At 47.1% G+C, this 24,182-nt stretch overlaps 1 protein-coding gene across 1 annotated transcript in view; it reads left to right on the top strand.

Annotated features, from left to right (window-relative positions):
• The window catches only part of GFRA4 (GDNF family receptor alpha 4), a 99,618-nt gene that overhangs the window by 44,600 nt on the left and 30,836 nt on the right, over positions 1-24,182 (top strand). Inside the window, exon 2 of the mRNA XM_067533583.1 lies at positions 13,939-14,217. Within this exon, the coding sequence (XP_067389684.1) occupies positions 13,939-14,217 (279 nt within the window). The remainder of the gene's footprint in view (positions 1-13,938; positions 14,218-24,182) is intronic.

Genomic DNA, 24,182 nt, shown 5'->3' with positions numbered 1-24,182 from the left:
AACAGCATGCTGGGCTCCCAGGAATCTCAGCCCAACACCAACATCTGGTTCCCAAGGAGCAATTCTGCCTCAAGAGTTGACTCTAATCAGAGGCGAAGGCAAAGAGTAAACTCTCTTGTTGCTCACACAGCGCCTTCTCCATAGACACTATCTCTACACAGAAGCTTGCCCCAAACTAACAACTCAGTATGTCTTTCTGAGACTGAAAACTTGCTCGCACACTAAGAAAAAGGACTTGGAAGACTATGTGTAACAGTTGATCTGGTGACGCCTGTTATAACAGTATCCTGGAAGGTTAAAGGGCTCAGTCAGCCATGCCAATATTTAAACATAGCTCCTAAGAAGCTAAATATTCCAAGATAAAGGACTTACCATGCAAACGGTTACTCACGCTGTCCTGTTTAAAGTTAAAGGAGCTTCTTATAATGAGTAAGGATTAGTGGTAGGAACAAAATCTTACCAGGAGGCTTGAACCACTCCCTCTTGGTTCAGCCGGTCAGACAAACAAACTGTACACATAAGAAGAACAGGGATAATTTTTAACAGGGAGGCCGATTAACCATTGGAACAAAATACCTTGTTGACTTCAGCAGAGTTATTCCTGATTTACAACAGTGTGACGTGAGCGGAGGTAAGATGTCTTGATGTCTTCAAATCAAGACTGGATGCCTTTCTGCAAGGCATGTTTTAGTCAAACAGCATTATAAGGCTGGTTGCAGGGGTCACTGGGTGAAATTCTCTGGCCTGTGTTACACAGGTCAGACTAGATCATTGGATGGTTGCTTCAGCCCTTAAAAGGTCTGAATCATTGTTTGGAAGAGTTGACGTGTCCTAAAGTTACATGCCCAGCAGGTTTCCGGAGAGGAAAGGGACAGCTCACTGGACTCAGCTCTTCTGTGGGGGGACAAAATCAGAGAGAGAGGGTGAAATGCCAAAACTCTCATTTACTCCAGTGAGGTCAGGAGTCCTCCTGTAGTTTTTACAGCCATTAAAAGAAATGAGATCTGAGAAGCAGAGTTCTCTCCATGGCAGATGGGCTATGGAGCGCCATCGAAGCCCACTTGACTAGTGCTCATGCAGGCTGTGATACAGGGGCAACCATCTGGTCCCCCTCCAGATTCCTGGTCAGGACTATGGAACGTCCGAAGGAAAGACTGCTCTACTGAGAATCTCTCCCCGAGATTTTGCACTGAGCAGAGTCTGTGCGGGAAAGGGATTTGGGAGGGTCAGTCGGTGCTGGGCCGATACCTGTGCAGAGGGTGAACAGACAGTCTGATGCTTCTGGGAACGGCAACAACCCACCAGCGTGACCTCACACTCACAGTGCATCTGCAGTCACGCCACGTGAAGGATGCCATCTTGAAGAGCACGCTGCCCCACCTCCATCAGCCTGACCTCGTCCACAGGCATGGTGGATTCCGTGTGACCTGAAGTCTTTAAATCAAGATTGGAGGACTTCAATAACTCAGCCTGAGGTTAGGGGCCTATTTCAGGAGTGGGTGGGTGCAGGTTCTGTGGCCCGCCATGTGTCAGACTAGATGAGCACGATGGTCCCTTCTGGTCTTAAAGTCTGAGAGTCAGATACAGGACAAAACCACGTCCGGTTTTTCCTCAGCACCCGATGGGGAATAAACCGACCGAAAAGAGAACTCTCTGGTTTAAAACTGGACGAACGGCCTGCCTACCCATGCGGTCCATAAAGCTTGTTGTTCTCTCTCTCCATGGTAGAACAGAACAATTGTCGACCTCTAACCCAATGTCTGATCTCTGGCAGTGTCAAACAGCAATGCTATAGTGTTCTGGTACACTGCCTTCTCAGTCTGGGCCACCGACTTCCAAAAGTGCAAGATGTGCCCGTTTGTAGCCCACCCAGTTCCCCTCTAAGAACGGGAGTATGGAATACTCATAAAGCCCTGGTTATAGCCAAGTCCTGTATATGTAACTCTGCTATCTCCTGGGAGGAATAGGTACTGCAGTGACAGGTACCTCAAAAACAGATTTAATAATAGCCAGAGGTCAGAGCTGCAGAATTGTCTTTCCTGAAGAGGCTGGAAGGCCAGACCCAACACAGTTACAGCTAGTGAATATTTGTCTTTAGTCCATACGTGGAAGATCTGTACAAGCACCCAGCACATTGTTGGTGCTGTACAAATAATCGTCATCTGTGGAGCAGGTGATCCTGAGTTCTCTCATTCATGCTGCAAGCGCACTTCTTAGCTGCCCTTTACAGTGTCTTTATATATGATCGTCTCATTTTACGTTGTGCTTTTCCTGTCCGTCTGTTGCATCCATCTGTTATCTTTTGTCTTAAACTTAGATTTTGGTCTTTTTATTATGTGTGTACAGCATCTAGCACAATGGCTGACTCCTGATCTAGGTGCTAACACAACACATCAATAACAATATGTGACTAAATTAGATGAACGAAAGCCTCAATCCGGCAAGGCACATTGACCTCAGTGGAACTGCTCACATGCTTAAATTTAAGTGTGTTTAAGTGCTTGCCAGATCATGGCCTAAGAAATGTAACCCATAGACCTGAATGACCTGTAAGCGTAACATAGATCTGAGACAGTGTAATGAGCAGAAATGGAGTGAGCTGTATTGCAGTTTAAGTTAATAGGATATGATTCATATCAGCATTTCCCCACGTGTCAGCAGAATTATTCAAAAATCAAAGTGGACAGCCTGACACTTTTCCAAAGCATCATTTTCATGTCTTCCTCTGTCTCTAAATTCTTCAAAGCCACACTTCCTGGTGGATAAAGAAGCCGAACTGCAGAAGGAAAGACCATTGTGTTCTTAACTGATAAAGAATTTGCTCTGCTTCTGAATCAGCGCCTACCTTATTTTCACACTGCATCTCTGCAGCATGTGGCCAGATCACATTTAGGAAAAGAGAACAGCTGGGATGTCACTTTCCTCCTAGAACCTGAGCGGATCAGGGCACTCCCACGCGTTACAGTGTTCTTCTCAAAGACTGCAGAGTGGGGAGAGAGGCCTGGCGTGCACCTAAAACTTACATTCGCCTACCTGTGTTGTTCAGGGGTGTGAAAAATTCACACGCCGAGAGACTTGGTTAAGCTGATCTACACCCCAGCAGAGATACTGCTAGGTTAGGTTGATGGAAGAATTTTTTCCGTCAACCTAGCTGCTGCCTCTTGTGAGGATGGGTTTTCTACAGTGACGGGGGAAAAACCCTTCCATCACCATAACAGTTGTCTACACTACAGTTATGCTGCTCTCGCACTTGCAGTGTAGACCTACCTGGAGAGAGAATGGCTGAGAGTCAGGGAAGCCACACGTTTCACCTGCTCTTTGCTGACTAGATCCTATCCTTCTCCTCTTTACAACACTCACACTCTAGGGGAGTGCAGAGTCAATTGAGACAATGATGACTTACGATTATAAGGAGGCTTCCAGCCCAAAAGATCCCAAATTGCTTAGGTATGCCAGTAATAATAGTTGCTTTCAAAATCGGTGATTGATAGGCTTATAAAGCAATCCGCTTAGAGCACAGACTGGGAGATCTAGGTACATTCATGTCACTTACCCTCTGCCTCAATAAGAAAGAGGAGGGAGCAGCATCTCCTACATCTTTCCATTCCTCCCCTGGCTGCTTCCTGCTTTCAGCCTGCGGATCCATCAGGACTCAGGCTGAGATTTTCAAAGAGCCTATGGATGTTAGGCACCTATTAGTGGTTGGTACTTTGCCGCCACTCATTATAGTATCCCATCCCATCCCAATCTTTAATGTATTATCCTCCCAACGCCCATCTCAGGTAGGGCAGGGCTACTATTCCCATTTTACAGATGGGGAACTGAGGCACACACAGACCAAGGCCCAGTTGATTTCAGTGGGAGTTAGGAGCTGAGGATCTCCACCTCAGATCACACAGGAAAGTCTGTGGTAGCACAGGGAACTGAACTGAGCTATTCTCACTGGTAGACTGTGCCCTAGCCACTAGACCATCCTTCTCCACTTCCTTTTGCCCAGTTCCTATAGCATTTCAACACTCCCTTTGAAAATGCTGGTCTCTGCTTTTATAGTTAGTCTCGGTCATTCCCTGTCTGTGTGTGTCTCTCTCTCCTGCACTCTCTGTGTTCCCCAGACTGGCGTTGCCTTGAGTCACCAGTGCCCAGGGAAGCACATCACCCCCTTCCAAAGAGGGTTTCACAGTTAAACACCTGGCGACAGATGTTCTCTAGCATCACGAGGGTCCTTGGAGACGGGCTTTGTCCGAACTCTGTTCCTTTTCCGCCGGCTGGCTGAATATGGTTGAGGAATGAGAGGGAGCTGCCAAAGAACGAATTGTGTGCTTAGCATGGGGGAAGTGAAGTGCTTAGGATGCTGTTGGAGTGAGTCTCCTGGAGACCTAGTGCCCTGAGCTCCTAAAGAGACATTTCACACTGCAGTAATCACGAAAAGAGAGACTGCTGCTGCCACAAGCAAACCTGCTCGGCCAGTCATTCCCTTCATTTCCTTGGCTATTGTTTCATAGATTCCAAGGCCAGAAGGGGCAATTGTGACCACCTAGTCTGATCCGTGAACACCTAGTCTGATCCACTCTATAAAACAAGACCTAGAACCTCCCTGAAATAATTCCTGTTTGAATCAGAGCCTATCTTTTAGAAAAAAACTCTCTTGATTTAAAAATTGCTAGTGATGCAGAGAGAGACACACCACAACCCTTAGTAAGTTCTTCCTATACGGTAGAACCTCCGAGTTATGAACACCAGAGTTACAAACTGACCGGGCAACCACACACCTCATTTGGAACTGGACGGTCGCAATCAGGCAGAAGCAGAGACAACAACAAAAAAAAGGGAAAACGAATACAGTACAATGCTGTGTTAAACGTAAACTGCTAAAAAATAAAGGGAAAGCAGCATTTTTCTTCTGCACAGTAAAGTTTCAAAGCTGTATTAAGTCAATGTTCAGTTGTAAACTTTTGAAAGCCCCACCATAACATTTTGTTATGAACATTTCAGAGTTACGAACAAAGGACTGTGGGCCTGGAGGCAGGGCTAGAAGGAAGAGGAAAACCTCATAAAGGCCTGGAAAGACTCTGGCGGGAGGGCTATGAGGAAGCTGAGAACCAATATAAACTGAAAAGACGTAAGTGAGCCTGGGAAAGAGGGCTGGAAAGCTTTGAGTTTTTCATGGTAACAAACTACACTCGGGAGAAGAGCGGTGTCCTGAGAACAATGGCAGCGGCGGGTTGTTGGTGAGATGGACTGAAGCAGTGGATGGATTTAATGCCAAGCTGGAGAAGTCCCTGCTACAGGCCTAAAATCGAAATTTAAGGGGGACTCCAGTGCTAAACCCCCCTCTCCTGCTGCAAAAAAGAGCTGTGGCATTTTTAATTTGACCCTGCAAACAGGCTGAAGATGGTGTATGTGGAACTGATGGAGTTCCCTGGTGTGGAGGCGATACACTGTCTGTGTGTCACAACCATGTAGAAGTGTTGTTATCACAACTGCCCGATGGACATTTTGAAACACCTCCTCAAATCCTGGTAGGGCTATGGTTAAACTTCAGCCCCCACCGCTGGCTGGTTGTCAGTGTCACACTTCACCCGAAAGACGGCAGCTGTCTGAAGCATTGGGTTGGTTTTGATTCGCAAGGAAGAACACGAGGTCATCCGCGCCACCCCCCAGAGTGTTACCCAAGGTTCCTCGACCCAGTAACTTTTAGTCTCCACAAGTCGGCATCAGGCAATAAACGAAAGAAACGCAGTCTATCCGCCTGTCATATGGCTGGCAAAAGACGAGTCAGAACCAAATACTTATGACTTAAAAGCTTTACTTCCGGTCCCCAGCGATCCCCCTCATAATCTCGCTCACCATAGTCTCCATCTATTAATCTTAAGCACATACAATACAATAGGGTATTAGAGTACCCCAAAACTTAATATTACCCCCACAAGTGAGCCAGGCTGCGGGCAGTCTTCAGGTGACTCAGTCACAGCTTTCCGGATGGCTGGTCCTTCCGTCTGCACCTGGAGATCATTCAGTGTGTCCATGAAGTGTCCGGCTTGCTATTTCCCTCTTTAAAAGTCCAGCGTTTTAAAAAGAGATAAAACTGAAACGAAACATTGTTTTCTTTGTTTGACTTCTCAAATCAGGAGACAAAATCTGAAAACTCTCCTTTTCGCTTTGACTCAAAACGAGTTTTTAGTTTTTTGGAGCTGTCAGCGAACCGAGAAATTCATTATTCTTTATCCCCCAGCTCTGCATGAAAGTGGAGCAGCTATAACATAACCCAGGTGAAGCAGAGTTAGCACAAAGTAACAATCAAGGACTCACTGGAAAATAAAATTTGAGATCCTTTATTCCATGCACTAATGAAAGAGGCAAGTGCATTGCTGCGTTGCCGGCAGAAATGCATCTAATATTTGTCTGCTGAAAAAGCTTGTCAGGGAGAAATAATTGGCCGTCAGCTGAACTGCATGGACTGGATTTTATCCTTGTACACAACAAAGCTACCAGGGAGTGTGTTCCTTATGTTGGCATCTGGAATAAAGAATCCTGGCTCGTTTCCTGCATGAGAAGGTGGGTGAGGAAATATCTTTTATTGGACCAACTTGTGTTGGTGACAGAGACAAACTTTCGGGCTTACACAGAGCTCTTCATATCCCGCATGTAACTGATGAGCTGCTGAGTGATTGCATTACTCCGAGGGCTGCCTTCCAGTGTCCTTCTTGGACTAAGAACCAACGCAGACACTGCTCTGAGGTAATGCCACAACATCAGCATCAGGTGGTGTGAATGCAACTTTGCAGGTGAGCATCTGAGGACTTGTTTGATGTCAGGACATCAGTCTTCCCTGCGTGGGCTAACAAATACCTTTTGGCTCTGACCATATAAGCGGCATAGAAGGGGAATGACACAGAAGGGGAAATGTCAGGGAAGATGCAGGCGCTGCAGAAAATAGTGCTATCGGTTCAATAGAGGGCACCCTTTCCCCTGTGTCTGCATTGTCTTTGCATGGTGCTACTGTGATGCCACAGGCGCTATCATTAGTTATATCTCTCAGGGTAAGAAATCCACATAAAGCCCGGTGGATAGAGCCCTGGACTTGCGTTGCCTGAGTTGTGTTCCCAGTTTTCTCTGACCGCCTGTGTGACCATGGACAAATCATTGCACCTTTCCGTGCTTTTGCTTCCCCATCTGTAAAATAGGAATAATGGTTGTTGCCTCCTTTGGAAAGTGTTTTGAGATCTACAGATGAAGTGTTATGCAAAATAGGATTATTAATCTCAAAAGGAGTCAAAGGGCCTGATTCTCCACTCCCTTGCGTCATTTGGAGTCCTTCACACCTGCATTTGCAATGGTAGCATTCTATACTCCCTTTGAAGAGGTGTAAATAATCCAACAGGGTGCAAAGGGAGTGGATAGGGGAGATTCAACCCTATAGGATGGCTGGATGGAGTCTCACGTCATTGTAGACATATGAGGATTCAGCAAACACTATAAATTAATGAGTATCGGGGAGATCAGACTGATGCAAGAACCACAAACTCAGTTGCACGTGGGACAGACAAAATTTGTCCATGACCATCACAGATTGTTGTATCCTTGCTTTGTGCTGTTCACGTTTTTCGCATGTGTTGATACCCGCTGCTTCAAAGCAGTTAATGACAATGTGACAAATCTGCCACCATCTTGCTCTGTCATGGTCTGTTGCTTCCCAGGCACTGGGCTATACCTGACATGCTTTCTAGTTCGACTTCAATGTATCTTTATCCCATTTGTACTCACCACCATGCGAGAAGGTTCCTTGCTTTAACCGACCAGAAAATATGGCCTTGGTTATTTTTGAGTTAGTCATATGAACCGGGTGCCCAGATCAACATAGCTGAGCTGTTATGAGCATGCTTTGGATACTGGACATCTGAAAACAATTCAGGACTTCAGAATTAGGAATCTTGTGCTACGATTTGACTCCTTTTGTTCCATAGGCAGCATGACAATGTTCCCAGTGCAGAGCTCACCTAGGCTGTGTGATGGGTAATCTCATAATCAATTGTGGCATTCTCGGCTGGAATTCTCCATAGGTGGTAAAGCTGATCCACGGACTTGAGAGGAGCGTTGCTGATATGAATAACTGGGTGGGCATGTGCGTCCCCAACAAGTTTGGTACAATACTTTGGTTTTCTTCAGGCGAATTGTGAAACCAACTGCATGAGAGAAGAGAACGGTAATAAATAGAATGTCATTGATTGAGTGAGCAACCAGAGCCCAGTCATCAGCACAGAACTGGTTTTTCTCCATGTCTGTGAGGATCCATCATGCCAAATGCTGGGCATGCAGGCGCCTAGTCCCAGAACCTCAAAGTTATTTAGAAACCTAACTCTCATTGACTTTAATGGGAGAGAGGGCCCAGATCCTCAGAAATATTTAGGGAATAAGGATGAAGAGAGCCTGGGTAAATGTTGTTGTTTGCGATCCTGACTGGGATCTTTTCATTCCTGCGTGTAGCTCTTCATAGAACTCGGCTCACTCATGCATGGGAATATCCTAGTTAGGGTTGTATGCAGCAGAGCAACGCCCACCGTTTATCATCAGCGGGAACTGAACATAGGACCCTTCGAGAGCCTGTGGAAGTCAATGAGAAGCTTTCCATTGGTTTCAGTGGGCTGTGGACCAGAGTCCTCTAACCACTTGAGCCAAAGGGGTCATTCCATTAGCTGGTAGAAATAGTAAACTATCTTCTGTATGGCCCAGCCACTGGAGGGTCAAGGACACACTTAGCAAGTGTGATCGCATATTTTATTATTGTAGCACTCCCGTGTGCTAGGCGCTGTACGAACGCAGAACAAAAAGACAGCCCCTGCCCCAAAGAGCTAACAATCCAAGTCTAGGATGAGAGCCAACAGCTAGGTATGGACAGACAAGGAAATAACGAGACAGCATTGGTCAGCTTGATGGGCAGTGGTCTCAGCACAGCAGCAGCCTAAATGCTGCTGAAAACCTTGGTTAGCTGTGCAAGCTACCCGCCGCCTGGTGTTGCGCTGAGGACGTCATGCATTAGATTGCGGAGACACTCTCTGAACAGAACATCTCCCCAGCCAGGATTGTTAATACAACGAGAACAGGCTGCCTGAGGTAGTTGTTTCATTAGCTGCACATTTTGTTCTGGGGTTTAAATCCTGTTTTTACACCAAATATCTAATTCCACAGAGTGCTCCTAATAACAGTAATTACCAATCAGCGTCCACTTGTGTTGGCTGCTCTGACCTAATTCAGTAAAACAGCCAGCCAACCCGCGTGAGCTGTGTGATGTGCACTGCAGGGGCGGGTATAAAGAAACATTTGCTGTCCTGGGGAGACCTCGCTGGCAGTGCAGTAGTCCCCCAAAGGGCAGTGGTGGAAGCCCCATCACCTGGGATATTTAAAAGTGGACTGGACACCGTGCTGGAGGAGGTGTTGGGAACTGAGCTTCACGGAAGTGGTAGGGAGAGAAGCCCAATCCTCTTGCCTCTATCACCTATGCTAAAAGAGACTCTCTAGTAGCCTTAGCAGTACGGTGACTATGACACAGAATTGAGCAGTGCTGATTCTCCCTGCGCAGGGCAGCGTATTCAATGCACATTAACCAGTCATGATAGCATTATCATTATTCCACCGGCAGATGTGAAAGCAACGCGTTGCTGTCTGTAAAGGGTTGTGTCCTCAACGTGCAGCTGGCCACACACATCGACATGTACCAGCTACAAATGTAATCTAAAAATTAGCAACAACAATACATAAGAGCCAGGTAACATCACAACTGCACTACTGCATGCCTGGGACATGGTGTCTGTCCCTCTGCTTTCTAGTTATCTTCTCCATCAAACTCAGGTTTGATCATTTTTTTTTTGGACCATTCTGAATAAACTGGAGGTTCGTTTTCCGAGTAAGGTATTAAGTATTTTGCTGCTAATAGACATATCAGTATCTACTAACTAGTTTGTATTTCACCCAGCCTGTCAGCATCTGAAAACCAAGGTCATCTAATGGCTATTTGGTGGCCCTTCCATGAAACCAGTAGATAGTGTTAGCTCACCGCCTGCTGGGCAGGTGTCCACGCTACAAAACTACCAAAATGAGCTGAGAATCCTGGTGAAATGGGATTGGAGACTCACAGCACTCTGGCCGTGCAGCTCAGAGTGGAGGCATCTTGTCTGGGGTAGGTGTCCAGGGATAAACAGAGGACTTCAGGCTCTTGTGCTGTCTGGCATCTCTCATCAACGCTTAAGTGAATTAAATAAAAGCCTTTCAATTAAACTAGAACTATGGTAAATAACTACTGCCACCTAGTGGAGGAAGTGCGTGGCAACGTCAATAGATAACTTAAAGGCAGATCACGCTTGAACCAATGTTTTCAGTGGAAACGGGTTTGCTCTGTCGTAGATTTGCAACCTGAACACTGCAGTGCTGGGCTGGTGTATGAGAACTGGCAAGTGAAACTGATCAGAACCCTGGAGTCTGAGTGTCCTGCTCAAATCTTAACCTTAACCTGCCCCGGCGGCCTCAGTTGGGCAAAGCATTTATCACGTCATCCCCCAAACTCTTGCACTGTGTCACATGCAGCGTCGCGTCCCAGAAACAGCTACATTTCAGTGCTGGATGGAGTTGTCCCCAGAGCGTAGAGCGGGAGTCATTTGTTCAGTAAAACATCGAGCTCCCTGAGTGAAAAGCACTATAGACGTGCTCAGTATTATTTAACACACAGGATGATCCTTCCTGACCTCCTTTAACTCCACTCAAATGAAATCTACACTGAGGTGAGATCAGAAGAGACCTGAAATCAAAAGCAGATTGGGTACATGGCCGTTTACAGGATGTGAAAATAAACTTCTTACCCCACCTGGCCACAGGAAGAGTGTGAAATTGGCAGCAGGCAAAGGGAATAATAAGCCAGGCAAAAGGTCTTTCAAAAATAAACAAATAAAAGAGAGAAGCGAGCTGAAAGTTCTGCTATAACAAAGAGGCAGCAGCAGCAGCAAAGAAGCCCGTATCCATAGAGCCCTGGGGAGATACAAAAATGTGGATCCGCATTCAAACTGCATCCACGAAAATCAACTTCTAGCCGACCCGCAATCTGCACTTCCTGTTGTATATCTGTCCCATCCACACTGCACCAACAGGAGCTGCCCCCTTCCATCTGTGACCAGCTGATCAGCAGCCAGCCCCTGGGGACCCCCGCCGAACAGCTTATTGGCGGCCAGCCCCTACCCCCCATCTTGAAGCAGCCTCAAAGGCTATGAGCTGTAGACAGCTGCTTCCCCACTTTTGAGGTCCGCATCTGATCCACAATCCACAAAAAACAGTCCACAGATATCCACAGATTTGCAGGGCTCTCCACATCCCTGGTCCAAGTGCTAGCGACCTGAATTTGGCGCTCAGATACCATGGTGATGGGCAGCAGTGTACAAATCCTACGGTAGAATTGTGTTGAGAGAGAACATGGAAGAAAGACCTTGAACTTACTCATCCTTGGCAGGAGAGATCTGATTTAGTATTTCTCCCTTTCTCCCATGGGCAGGAAGCATCCTCTGTACTGCAAGATACACAGAGATTTTTGCCAGAGAGACACTCTCTTAATGTTGTGTAAAATGACTCCTGAGGACTATGCTGGGGGAAATGTGATGTTACGTTGTCTCCACCAGCAAAGATGCCGCTAACAATAAAAATCTTCCAAAATCTTCCTTTAGTTAGTAAATGACATGATTATGGAATGGGTCATTTGTAATACCCCAGTTAAGGTGACTTCCAGTGCCTGCATCGTAACCGTAAAGCACCAGCATTTAGGACATTAGAACATGGGCTGTAAATATTGCTCCTGGCCTCTGTTCATGTGAGCAAACCTCAGCTTGTGAACATATTCATTTTATATTTTGTAGGCAAATTTTTCAATCCGTGCATGTTTGATTTATTTTAAATAGGCTCCCAAAATATCTTACAGTCTTTACAGAGTATCTGTGTTTATAGCCAGCATGGATAGGATTTGCTGTAGTTCACACTAGGTCCCAACTTCCATTCCAACCTACCTTTACCAGTTGTTCACGTGATGCTAACAAACTAATTCCTTTTAGGCTGAAATTTTGTACATTTTGTCTTAGCAGAGGTGACACTTTTTAGAACATCTGAGCAAAATCCGTTGTCCGTTTTTTTCACTTATGTATATGATTTTTAAAAAATGGACCTTTTCCCAGTGCGTTCTGCTCAGAAAATTTGTGCCTGGATAACTCAGCAGTGGCTGAAGGCGGAGATACCAAACTTAGCTTGTTTTATAGATCTCATTAAGATTTAAGGAGCAAGCTAAATTTGAAGAAAATTGGTTCCGTAGTTTTTAAGGTTATAAGAGCTGTAGGGGGAGTTTCATGCATGCCTAAAAGAACGTTTCTCTCAATCTTTTGGAGTGATCCAAATAAGCCTAAAAGGCTGAATAAATCCAGATCCATGAATAAATCAGGCTGGCCAGGAACTAAAATTGGTCATGGTCTAAAGTTTTGAGACAATGGATGCTTTCAGAGATGGGGGACTTTGAGGTGGTCTGGAGTCGGACGGGGTTGCTGGGGTTGAGAACCAACCTCGGGGTTTCAGGGCAGTCATGTTTGTGCTGGCATGGAGCTTGGAATGGGACAGAATTTAGATAGCTGGATACCAGCTGGTGCCCTCCGTTCCAGCCAGCACAGAAGCAGGCAGCTCTTTCTCACCAAAAACATCCCAATGTTGCATAGCCTAGAGAGGTGAATGTGTCAGGGTTAGTGAGAGAGTGGGGTTAGTGAGGGGTAGTGAAATCTGGGCAGAGAGAAATGGGGATCCCTGGGTAAGAAGAGGGGAGAAGCCCCATGGAAAAAATGGTCGATAGCCCCACACAGTTCTCTGAGGTGGAGTTATGGACCATACATCTTCCCCCAAAGGTGCCAGAGGGGGCAAAGGGGCATCCCTTAAAGGCGAGAAAATGGTTTAATGCAGGGATGCCCAACCTGCAGCCTGCAGGCCCTCCACAGCCCACCAGGGCATTACGTAAGGCCCACGGCTACTTCAACACAATATACGAACGGCTGATTCATTAGCATTTTGCCATCCACAGCTGTTCGTATATTGGGCAATTTGGGCTTCACCCAGGTGCCATGGTCAGGGGGCGCCGTCTGAGTGCCGCTAGCTGGTGGGTCTGGGCTGCCAGAGCCAGGGTGAGTGCTGGTGAGCCCGGGCTCTGGGGTTACTGGGGGGGAAGGAAGCCCAGCTGGGTAAAAGGCTAATGTCCTTGCTACGGTCGAGGGAGTGGGGAGTTGAGACGCTCGGAGGCAGAGGATAAAAGCGTGGCACAGCTTGAAGAAGTGCACAAGAATCAGAGATCCCATTAGTGGTTCACCTCCCTCCCCCCACCCCGTCCTCCCCCCATGAATCCAGCCTTTTGGATGAGAAGTCAAACCAAGACGCTGCTCTCTCCGGCATGTCACTTTCCTCACGAGTAGGGATGTTAAACCCAGAGTCCTGGCCAGATCTGGTTTTGATAATTGCCTTCTGCTTCCCTACCATCCGCCCTGCAGTTTTATTTGCAGCTGGTACCATTCATCACTCCCTCTCCTGAGCTGTTGGGTGGTGTTGCGACTTGCGGGTGAGCAGCTGCTGCGTTCCACCTTGGGTGCATGTCAGCAGGAGGGGAGGTGGCTGTCTATTTAAGACCTGATTTTGAAGTTTCATCTTGTGCCCTTGAGGTCAGGGGGAGATCTGCCTGGGTAAGGACTTCAGGAACTGGCCCATTGTTTGTAAGGTGCTTGGGGATCTCTGGGGATGCTAGGCCATAGGGTCTGTATAGTTAAGCTAAAGGCTAATTCAGAGCCTGGCCCGGAAAGTGGGAGACGTTGAACTGCTTTGATCTTCAATCTAGGAGCATCCCACCCCTCCATGACACACGTGCTCTCTCTCGTTTTCTTGCAGAAGGTATGACGGAAGCAGTCGGTTCGGGCAGAGATTGCCTGCAGGCCGGGGAGTCCTGCACCAACGACCCCAGCTGCAGCTCCAAGTTCCGGACCCTCCGGCAATGCATCGCGGGCAACGGCGCCAACAAACTGGGGCCAGACGCCAAGAGCCAGTGCCGGAGCACGGTGACGGCCCTCCTGTCCAGCCAGCTGTATGGCTGCAAGTGCAAACGGGGCATGAAGAAGGAGAAGCACTGCTTGAGCGTCTACTGGAGCATCCACCACACCCTGATGGAAGGTCAGTCGGTGCCGCTTCTCAGCAGGAGGCTTTTCCAAATGGGCTCTTAAAAAGGAAATTTGTGCTAGGGAAACATGCCCACGCCTTCTAGTCCCTGGTCAGAACCAGCATAGGCAGCAGCAGGGCTGGCCTCCCCCCACCCTGGAGACTAGCAGACTGAAACCCTCTCCAGACCAGTTGAATCACCATCCAGGTGGCTCTGCTGAGATGCCCACACACTTGGCAGGGCGTGCTGGCTGTGGTGGTCGTTTTTCATGCCTGCTAGGATCTGGGCTGCGACCCACCGACCCGTTCCTCCCAGGTTTCCGAACAGCCACATCTGAGGGTAGAGACTTTTGGACCAGCGGATATGACGGGCTCTGCCGCCAGTCCCCTGAGCCACTCAGGTCTGGTCTGCACCTAAAACTTAGGTCGACCCAGCTCCGTCACTCCAGGGTGTACAAAATTCACACCTTGCACAGTGTAGTTAAGCCGACCTGGTGTAGATGGTGCTAGGCTGATGGAAGAATTCTTCCTTCCAGTTAGCTACCGCCTCTCGGGGAGGTGGGTTTGCAACCGCGACAGAAGTCCCGTTGCCGCAGTAAGTGTCTCCCCTACAGCGACGCAGCTTCAAAGCCTTTGATCTAATTCTGCATTGCCACCTTATCTATTATCATCATGACATAGCGCCCAGAGGCCCTGCTGAAGCTCCATCATTCTGCGCTCTGTACCAACATCCACTGCAGACAGTCCCTGCCCCTAAATTAGCTCAGCTTCATTTCTCCCCAGCTGTGGGGTGGAGAATTAATTATTATTAAGTGATTTGCCCAAGGCTGCAGAGAGAATCAGTGACAGAATACAGGTGTTCCTGGCTCCCAAGCCTGTGCTGACACCACCTGACCACAACTCACACATTAGCACGGTGACGTTGTGTTTGTGTTTCCAGCACTGGGGAAAAAATCCAAAACAGAGGAGATACTCTGGTATGGTTAAAGCACGGAAACTGGGCACCAGGAGATCAAGGGTCACAGATTTATACATTTTAAGGCTAGAAAGGACCTTTATGATTGTCTGTTCTGACCTTCTGTACAGCCCAGACTATGAAACCTCACCCAATGATTCCCATATCTTCTGGTTGAGTTAGAGTTTGTTTGTGGGTTTAATACATCTTGAGTGAAAGACTCGCAGTGATGGAGAATTCACCACAGCCCTTGGGGAGTTCTTCCAATGGTTAATTATCCTCACTGTTAAAAACAGCCACCTTATTTCTAGCCTGATTTTGTCTAACTTCAGCTTCCAGCCATTCAATCTTGTTGTGCCTTTGTCTGCTACATGAAAGACCCCTTCCCACAGAGGTACTTCTAGACCGCTTTTTCCCTAACCGTGTTATAGTTTTGCTTTGTAAGGTTTAGTAAATCTCTTTACTGCTTTGCGCCTCAGTTTCCCCATTTGTATAATGAGGCAAATAATCATTATCTAACTCATGGGTCGCCACAAGACTTTTAATTTGTGATGTTTGTGACCTGGGTTGAACTCTGTAGCTGGGGAAGTGCAGCATTTTTTTAAAAATTAATAAAAGGAAAGTGTTTTTGTTGATTTTATATAAATGTCCTTTTAAAAACTGCGTTGAAGAAATAATGCGGTGTGGCTTACAAAAACAATCAACCTTCTGTTGAGTTTCCTGCCTGACAGTGTCTTTGGGGTTTGTAAGATTTGGGGCTCGTATTCCTGACACTGAATTTCATCCCCACACACTGCAAATATTTTAGTAAATTTTGATTGAATCTTTTTTAAGAGCCCTTATAAAAGTGCACCTCAGCGGCGATAACTCTCCCATCAGGCCTGCCTGTATGTTATGCACCGTGACAATGAAATGAAGAACAAAACGGACGCTTCCAACCGTAGGCTGCAAAAGAGAGAGGTTCATAAAACGCCGACAGGAGCAGAAAGCGAAGGTGCCAAGGGTGACGCTTGGGTCCAGTGGCTGAGCAGAACAAAGTGAATGGGACGGGTGCTGTCCAGATCTACCAGCAGCAAGGGCCCGATTGCCCATCTCCTAGAAACCTGAGTGCAGCTCTTCGGTCAAACCGACAAGGTGCTGCGTGTTGTGATGTGAAGTCATTGGCAAATAAGGGGGCTCAGTAGTTTGTGGGATTGGGCCCTCTTGTTGGTTGAGTTCATCGTCGATGAAATCCCCATAGCAGCACGCTCCCAGGGCTATTATGGAGTTATACATAACTTGGGGTCTGTGCTTCCATTAGTTATTGTTGTTTTTATTTCCAGAGAATGTAGGAGCCCCAGTCATGGGCCAGGGCCCCATTGTGCTAGGTGCTGTACAAACACAGAACAAAAAGAAAGTCTCTGCCCCAATGGGCTTCCAATCTAAGTACAGGACAAGAGACAACAGATGGATACAGACAGACGGGAGCACAAGGAAACAATGGGACTATATTCAGCATGATGGGCAGGTGATTTTTAAGAAAAGGTTGGACAAATACCTGTCAGGGAGGGTCGACATTTACCAGGCCCTGCTGCAGTACAGGGGGCTGAACTTGATGACTTCTCGAGGTCCCTTCCAGCCCAACAGGTCTATGATTCTCTGAACAGCCAGTTCTGAACATCTTAAATCTGCACAGATATTCATATCTTATAAAATAACAGTTGGTATATAATCAGTGGTATAACCGTCTAACCACAAGTCACGGAGCACATGGCAAGCTATTTAGAAATAGACTAAATAAACATAATTACAAACTAGAGAACACTTCACTTACCAAGATTACATCAGCCTTGCAGGGAATGCAGGAGTATGGCATGTGACAAACCTGGGGATAATTCCATGATGCAGTCACCTGTCCAGGAGCTGGATTTAGATGCCGATAAGTAGGTGTCCCTCACTGTCCATATGCCAGTGTCTGGGAGATTCTTCTTTTTCTGGTGGTATGGCCTCGCGTGTCAGTGGATTGTTCTCTTGTGTGTAATGGTTTCCGGTTCCCTGGTCTCATTTTGGCGTATGTATCTTTCTACAGGTGGTGCGAATGTCACATCAGTCTGATCAGCAGTTTGTAAATTTGCAGACTCAACAACATCCTCATTTCCCAGACATGGATGAAATGCTTCTGCCCCTGGATTCACTCTCACTATCAGAGTCACCGGGGCCCAAATTCCTGTCTTCAGTGTGATCTCTTCTTGTGCTAGTTTGCCTCGTTCTCGGAGTCTCCCTCTGTGGTTAGAGGGTGTTGGTCTGTCCCAGGGTAAGAAGTCAGAGGAAAGTAAACGATTGTGGGGAGGACCTCTAACACATCCTTTCCCATCTTCTGCTTTTACTTCATGGATCTTATCTTCCCAATGGGATCTTATTTGTCCTGCTTCCTCTCTCTCTAAAAGGTTTCTGACAAGTGCTCTGTCACCTACGAAGAGAACAGCACCATGGACTTTCTGATCACAGTGATTCTTACCACAAGCAGCAGATTTTTAGAACAGTTTGATGTCCGTTCATAGGCTTCCTTCATCTGCTGTTTCCATTTCTGAACATGATCTTTCTGGTCCCCAGTTGCAGATTCTGAATTCGTAGGTAAACCAAATGTGATGCTGTAAACGTGCCCTTCTGGGGGCCAAGTCCTTTCTGGAGGGGAACCACTCTTCCTGACTTTCTCCGGTGTGGGATCTTCCAGGGCGGGCGATATAATAATCGCCCCGGCCCCTAGGCAGGGCGGGCGAGCCAATAGAGGCAGGGCTGGGAGCAGTCCAGCAAGGGCTGGGAAACAAGCAGTCTGGAGCCTCTACTTTGGGACGGTGCGGAGGGTGTACAATTACAGGGCCCTAGCGTGGCAAATGTCACTGCGTTGGCGGGGCTAAGAGCAGTGGCAGATACCTGATTCCTCCAGGACGCTGGGCTGAGGTAGTCCGATCAGGCCCTCTTCGACCACTGGTGGCAGCTCGGGCAACTCCATGGGTTCCTCCTCGGATGGGAGTTCCTCCAGGTCCTGCGGCCCCCAGGCTGCCGGTAGGGCCGGTAGGATCTCCAAGTCCCAGGCTCGGTGCTGCTCGGGTCACATTCCCTGGCAGCAGACAATGACAGAGCCCCCAGTCTGGGGTGGAGACCGAAAAAAGATGGCCCCGCCCCCGGCTTCCGGTCAGGTGGTGTCCGCCTTACTTCTAACGGCCTGGCCCCGCCTCCCTGTTTCCAGCCAGGTGATCTTCTCTTGGGCTCTAGCAGCCAGGGTGTGGGTCTCTCTCAGTCCCTCCTGGCTACAGATGCCAATGGGCAAACACGGTGATATTCCATATAATACATAGAAAGGTGCAAACCCTGGAGCCTACTTTCATGTACAATTACAGGCGTAAATTACCTTACTAAGAGCAGTGGCAGATTTAACAGTCAGCAAATGCTGACGGGGCCCCACCCATCTCCTTCTCACATCTGCCAATGACAGAAGAACAAAAAGATGGGCCCCGGTGCAGGTTTTTACTGTGTGTCATAGAATCATAGAAGATGAGGGTTGGAAGAAACCTCTCATCCAGTCAAAAAGCAGGACCAACCCCAACTAAATCATCCCAGCCAGGGCTTTGTCAATCGCACCTTAAAAACCTCCAAGGATGGAGATTCCACCCTCTCCCTAGGTAACCCATTCCAGTGCTTCACCACCCTCCTAGAGAAAAAGTTTTTCCTCATATCCAACCTAGACCTTCCCCACTGCAACTTGAGACCGTTGCTCCTTGTTCTGTCATCTGCCACCACTGAGAGAAGCCTAGCTCCATCCTCCCTGGAACCCCCTTTCAGGTAGTTAAAGGCTGCCATCAAATCCCCCCTCACTCTTCTCTTCTGCAAACTAAACAAGCCTAGTTCCCTCAGCCTCTCCTCATAAGTCTTGTGCTCTAGCCCCCTTATTATTTTTATTGCCCTCCACTGGACTCTCTCCAATTTGTCCACATCCTTTTTTGTAGTGGGGGGCCCAAAACTGGACACAATACTCCAAATGCGGCCTCACCAATGCCGAATAGAGGGGAATAATCACTTCCCTCCATCTGCTGGCAATGCTCCTACTAATGCCCTCAGATGCCATCACATGGCCCACATTCAGATAAACTCTTGTTTCCCCTATCCCCCCCCCCCCACACACACACACTCTCGTCCCTGCCTTTGCACCCCTGCTCTGCTCCCCCATCCCTCACCCTTGCCTCACTCCATGCCATGCCATCTGGTCCCCCTGGCCCAGGCCCTGCACTGGCGCTGCTGCCGCTAGCGCCATTGCCACTGCTCCCGTCAAAGCCGGAACCGCTGTCGCGGGAGCCAGAGCCACTCTCCGCTGCTGCTGCCACCACCAGAGCAGGAGGCAGAGCCTCTAGGAAGAGCTGCATCCCGGTTTGTTTCCAAAGGCCCTGGAGATGAGCTTGAAAGGAGGAAAACCCTGGAGATGATCAGATCAGCAATGACGTAGGGCAAAGCACCCTTCCTGCTGTGTAGGTTTGCCGTTCCCATCTGACAAAAGTTGCTTTCAAGATTCAGTTTTGTCCCCAAAACAATTGTATATGCTTGTACATCTTGGTCCTTGCCAGCCCACTGACTGATTGGCCAAATGGAGAGTTTCCGTTTTCTTCCCCCACTACAAACCGCCATTTTCCATCTTCATTATACAGAATGAAAAATTCATCGCATGAGGATTTGCATGATAAGTAGCTTAGCCTACGCCTATCTTTTCAGATTATGCACACTGTCATGTTTGTTGGTTGTTTGGTGGTACAGAAACTCAGAAATCAACGTGGTTAACGGTGATTGGAAGACTACACTAAAGTCAATGTCTGTTCATGGGAGGAGCAAACGACATGTGAAGTCATGTGGCAGCTCTACAGTTCACGAAGCGTCAGAGGATCAATGCCTGTTTTGATAAACAAGCATCTGAAAATATTAGGAAATGTCATGGAGTGCTATAAATGTAGCTTGAGACAGTCAAAACGTTAGCTATTTTAGGCGTCTCCTTTCACGTCCACCGGGAAGTGCTGTGGTATTTACCTGATCATCAGTAAGCTACTTGACGGACATGATACAACTTTTGCCCAAAGTATCAGTGACACCAAGATAATCCAATATTTGAGCAAGACAATTACTGATGAGATTCTATGTCTTTAGCATCAGAAACCAAGAGGCTACTTAATAGGTGCAAAGAAGCTAAGTTGTTCTGCTGGCATTGCAGATGCAATCATGTATATTAGGGCTGGTTCACGCTGACCGCGCGATTCGGCGGCAGTCGACGGGAGTTACGCAGAATAGTTTGCGTAACTGACATCGACCGCTCAGCTTCCCTTCTGCGTGCTGTTCATACTGCGCTGAGCCGATGGGAACAGCGTTCCCGTCGACTCAGCGCTACGCTTCTTGAGGGGGTGGACTTACTCAGTCGACTTCCTGATCGATTGAGCGGGTCTCACTGACCAGTCAATCGATCCCGAAAGATCGATCTGGCGGCGGCGATTTTGCCGCCGTCAGTGTAAACGTAGCTTTAGTCATGTTGATCAAATGCCCCTTTTGCTTCACTTCGTTAATATTGATCGTGTCAAAGGAGTAGCAGATATAAAAGCATTGTGTAAATTTTGAGCAGTAAGTGAGGCAGATGCTGCATCTTTGTGTGACCCGCTAACTAATGTTTAACCCCGTAAATATGGATTAAACCCCAAATACATGTCTGGACAGGGATATAATGGCACCAGCGTTATGGCCGGAGCTCATGGAGGATTGCAAGGAAATCCATTGCCCCGCACATCAAATTAACCAAGCTTTGGTCCAGACCGGGAGGTTTTCTTCACAACTTTGCAGGAAATACATAAATATTTCGAAGACTCTAACCATCGCCAGGGAAAACTAATGATTAAGTCTAAAAAGAACCTTTATCTTCTTTATCTTTATCATGCTTGAGAGAGTACAGTTTTTCAAAAGGAAGAGGAAATGATGATGCACTTCAGGCCTGAATAGAAGTTGGCAGGATTGATGCAGCAGATGAAATTGAACAGGCTTCTGAAGAATGAAGGAGACCTTTACATCTAAAGGTACACTGCAAGTCTAGATGGACAGCTTGAGTGAAAGCCACTGATGCAATGACAGTAAATTTTGAGAATATAATTGAATGCCTAGAAGATGAAACTGTTGCTGAACGCAGGGGTAGTGAGGACATATGTCGAGCAAAAAACTACCCATCTTTGATGGCTTGGATGGTTTATCTCAATCTGTTGTGGTGGCAAAGGATCTTAGTTATCATAGCTGCCGCCTCTGGAATCCTTCAATCAAAGAAAATTGACCTGTTTCAAGTCCTCCGGACATTTGAGAGCACAGTGAATGAGCTCTGCAAACTCAGATCTGAAGAAAAGTATGAGAAAATTGTAAAAACATCTCAGAACGGGCAGGAAGCGATGGGTTTTGGAAATGCAAACTAGCCAAGTCACAGGAAGAGACATGTACGCCACATGGATGATGAATTTGTACTCGATTCTGTGTTAGAAGCAAAGGATAAACATCAAAGAAAATATTTTGAGGTCTTAAACAATATGATCAGGGAACTAAAATCTCGATGTGAGGGATTTCAAGAGAAAGCTACTCGATTTGATTTCCTCCATCCCAGGTGACTTCAAAATATAAATTTAAAGAAGAAAGATCTTAAACGTATGGGAAAATACTCATATTTTTCTTTTAGATTTGGTTCACAAGATTGTCTTTCAAGACTTATTATTTTACAAAGGGCACAGAGGTGATCATTTTGTCACTTGGAGTCAACAGCTACTTGAATTTCAGAGGGTCAAGTTCTCTTGATGATGTTTTACCAGAAATGGAAATGTTGTATCAACTTTTTCTCACCGTACTGATTGTAGTAGCTGGTGCTGAATGCACAATAAGCACATTAAGACGTGTCAAAAATGACATGTGTGCAGTTACTATCACAGACATAGCTAAGTGCCTAGCGGGCCTTTTAATTGAGAAAGATGAGACAGCTGGAAAGCATCATAAAAAAATTTGCCAAGAAAAAATGTCACCGCTGTGTGAGGGTCCCATAATTGGAAATACACAAGCCAACACAATTTGGGTGGGAGTCCACTTTTGTTGAGATCTGTGTTTTTTGTTTTATATTGTTGTTTTAAAAACTTTTTATCTTTAAAAACGCCTAAGGCGACATGACAACTGGGTCCCGGGCAGCATGTTTGTTGACCGTGCTCTGACCCTTAAATCAGCCCCTGACTAAGAGAGTCCTTCTAGTTTGACTTTTATCCTTTTGGCAAGGTTCTCAACATAGCCATGAGGATTCAGTTCAGCCTTGCTACCTACCCTGTAGGTGGTGTGGGGTTGTGCGAGATGGTAATTTTACAGTAATGCTGTAACTTTCTTGTAAAGGTCCCCTGGTGTGGGCGGGGCCAGCAGCCCTCCCTCGCTGTCAATCTCTGAGGGAGGCCACACCTCCTGGCGCCCGTAGACTAGGCATCCATCCCACATCTCCATCATCTCTTGAGAATGCCTTGGATTATTCTTTCAGCATCTGCTGGGCCATTTTCCTTTGTATCTCGGATAGACAGCTTAGGTTCAGTGCTGGGTCAAACAGATCTTGGGTATCCTCTCTGGCTAGAAGTAGTTCTCTTTGTTGGTTAGTCTCTGATCCTTGGTGCTGCCATCTCTCACTTTTGACACTGAGGCCATCAGGAAGGATTTTATCTGCTGAGTATCCACTGGAATTTCAGATTTAATCTGCCCTAAAATTCCCACACAGTTCGTCCTTTCAAAATGATGTCACATTTTAATGGGTTACTCGGAGGGATATGTATCTAGTAAGACAATTCTTTAGGTATTTTCACTAGTGTTTCTTTTTTGTCCAGATCTCAGGCCACTGAGCAGCAGCATCTGGCTCAGATATTGCTGTTAAACTTTCAGTATCCAGACCTGCATGAGTTCATCACATTACGTTAGTGTTTTTTTTCTTTGGGGATAATCACATCCCTTCTCCCCCATTTGAAGCGTGCACAGGTTCCAGAAGTGTTGTTTCAGATGAAGTTCACAAGAGCTTCCACTTTTGCGATGGCAACATGAGGAAATTTAATCTTGTCAGTGAAGCTAGGTGCTGGTGCCTCGTCAGGTGAATTGCAGCAGTGATATTTGACTATCTCCCCGATAACGTTGTGGCCGATGACCAAGTGCTCTAACTTGTGTGCACTGAAACTTGAGCATCTTTGCTTCACTGAAAGTGGACGTCAGTCCATCCTTTGTTAGGGATTTGAAGTTCCATTGGCAGCTTTAAGGTTAAGCCCATCTTCTATTTCCCGTAACTCTTCAAGCTTTCTCAGGTGTGTCCCTGGGAGATGATCTTCCACCCACCGATTTGAGACCATGCATACCTGTGCTCTAGTGTTCCATAGGGTTGTGGAAACACCACACCATGCATTTCGTTCCAGCTGTATTAGCAGTTCTTGTTTCCTGATTGCGTGTGAGATGGCAAAGGTAGGCTGCACCTGGTAGATCAGATGCAGTGTCAGCTTTGTCTCTGCTCTCTTGTGATTTTCCTGCACCACTTCCTGACTGGTAGTATTTGTTACTGCCACATCTGAAACAGTGGTCACAGGTACTGCCTTTGGCAAATTGCCTACACTGGCACCCCCTGAGGCTGTCTGGCTGCCTGTCGGATCAAACCATTATGAGTTCTGTCGCCATACGCCTGCACAGCTTGCTGTAATATGTTAATTTCGGTATGCACATCTTTGATTTAATCACCAGTTCCCTTACCTCGTTCATTAATGAGACACCTTTAGAGGCTCCTTTCCCCTTGGGAGGAGGTGCTGCTTTGCTGCGTGCTGCTCTGTGTAGGGTGATTGCACAAAATTACATGCTACTGTCTTAGCATATGCTCCAATTCCCCACTTCGCTGCTTCTCTACCTCCTCACCTATCGCAGTGTGGAGCATCTCAGTCAGGGTCTCCTCTGCCACCGGACGGTCTGTCGCATAAAGTCACATGACAAT

The sequence above is a fragment of the Emydura macquarii genome, unplaced genomic scaffold (assembly GCF_026122565.2).
Source record: "Emydura macquarii macquarii isolate MOO-44397 ecotype Brisbane River unplaced genomic scaffold, CSIRO-AGI_Emac_v2 contig_3345, whole genome shotgun sequence".
Classification (NCBI taxonomy): domain Eukaryota; kingdom Metazoa; phylum Chordata; order Testudines; family Chelidae; genus Emydura; species Emydura macquarii.
Note: the sequence above shows the minus strand (reverse complement) of the source record. Positions and strands in the feature narration are given on the sequence as shown.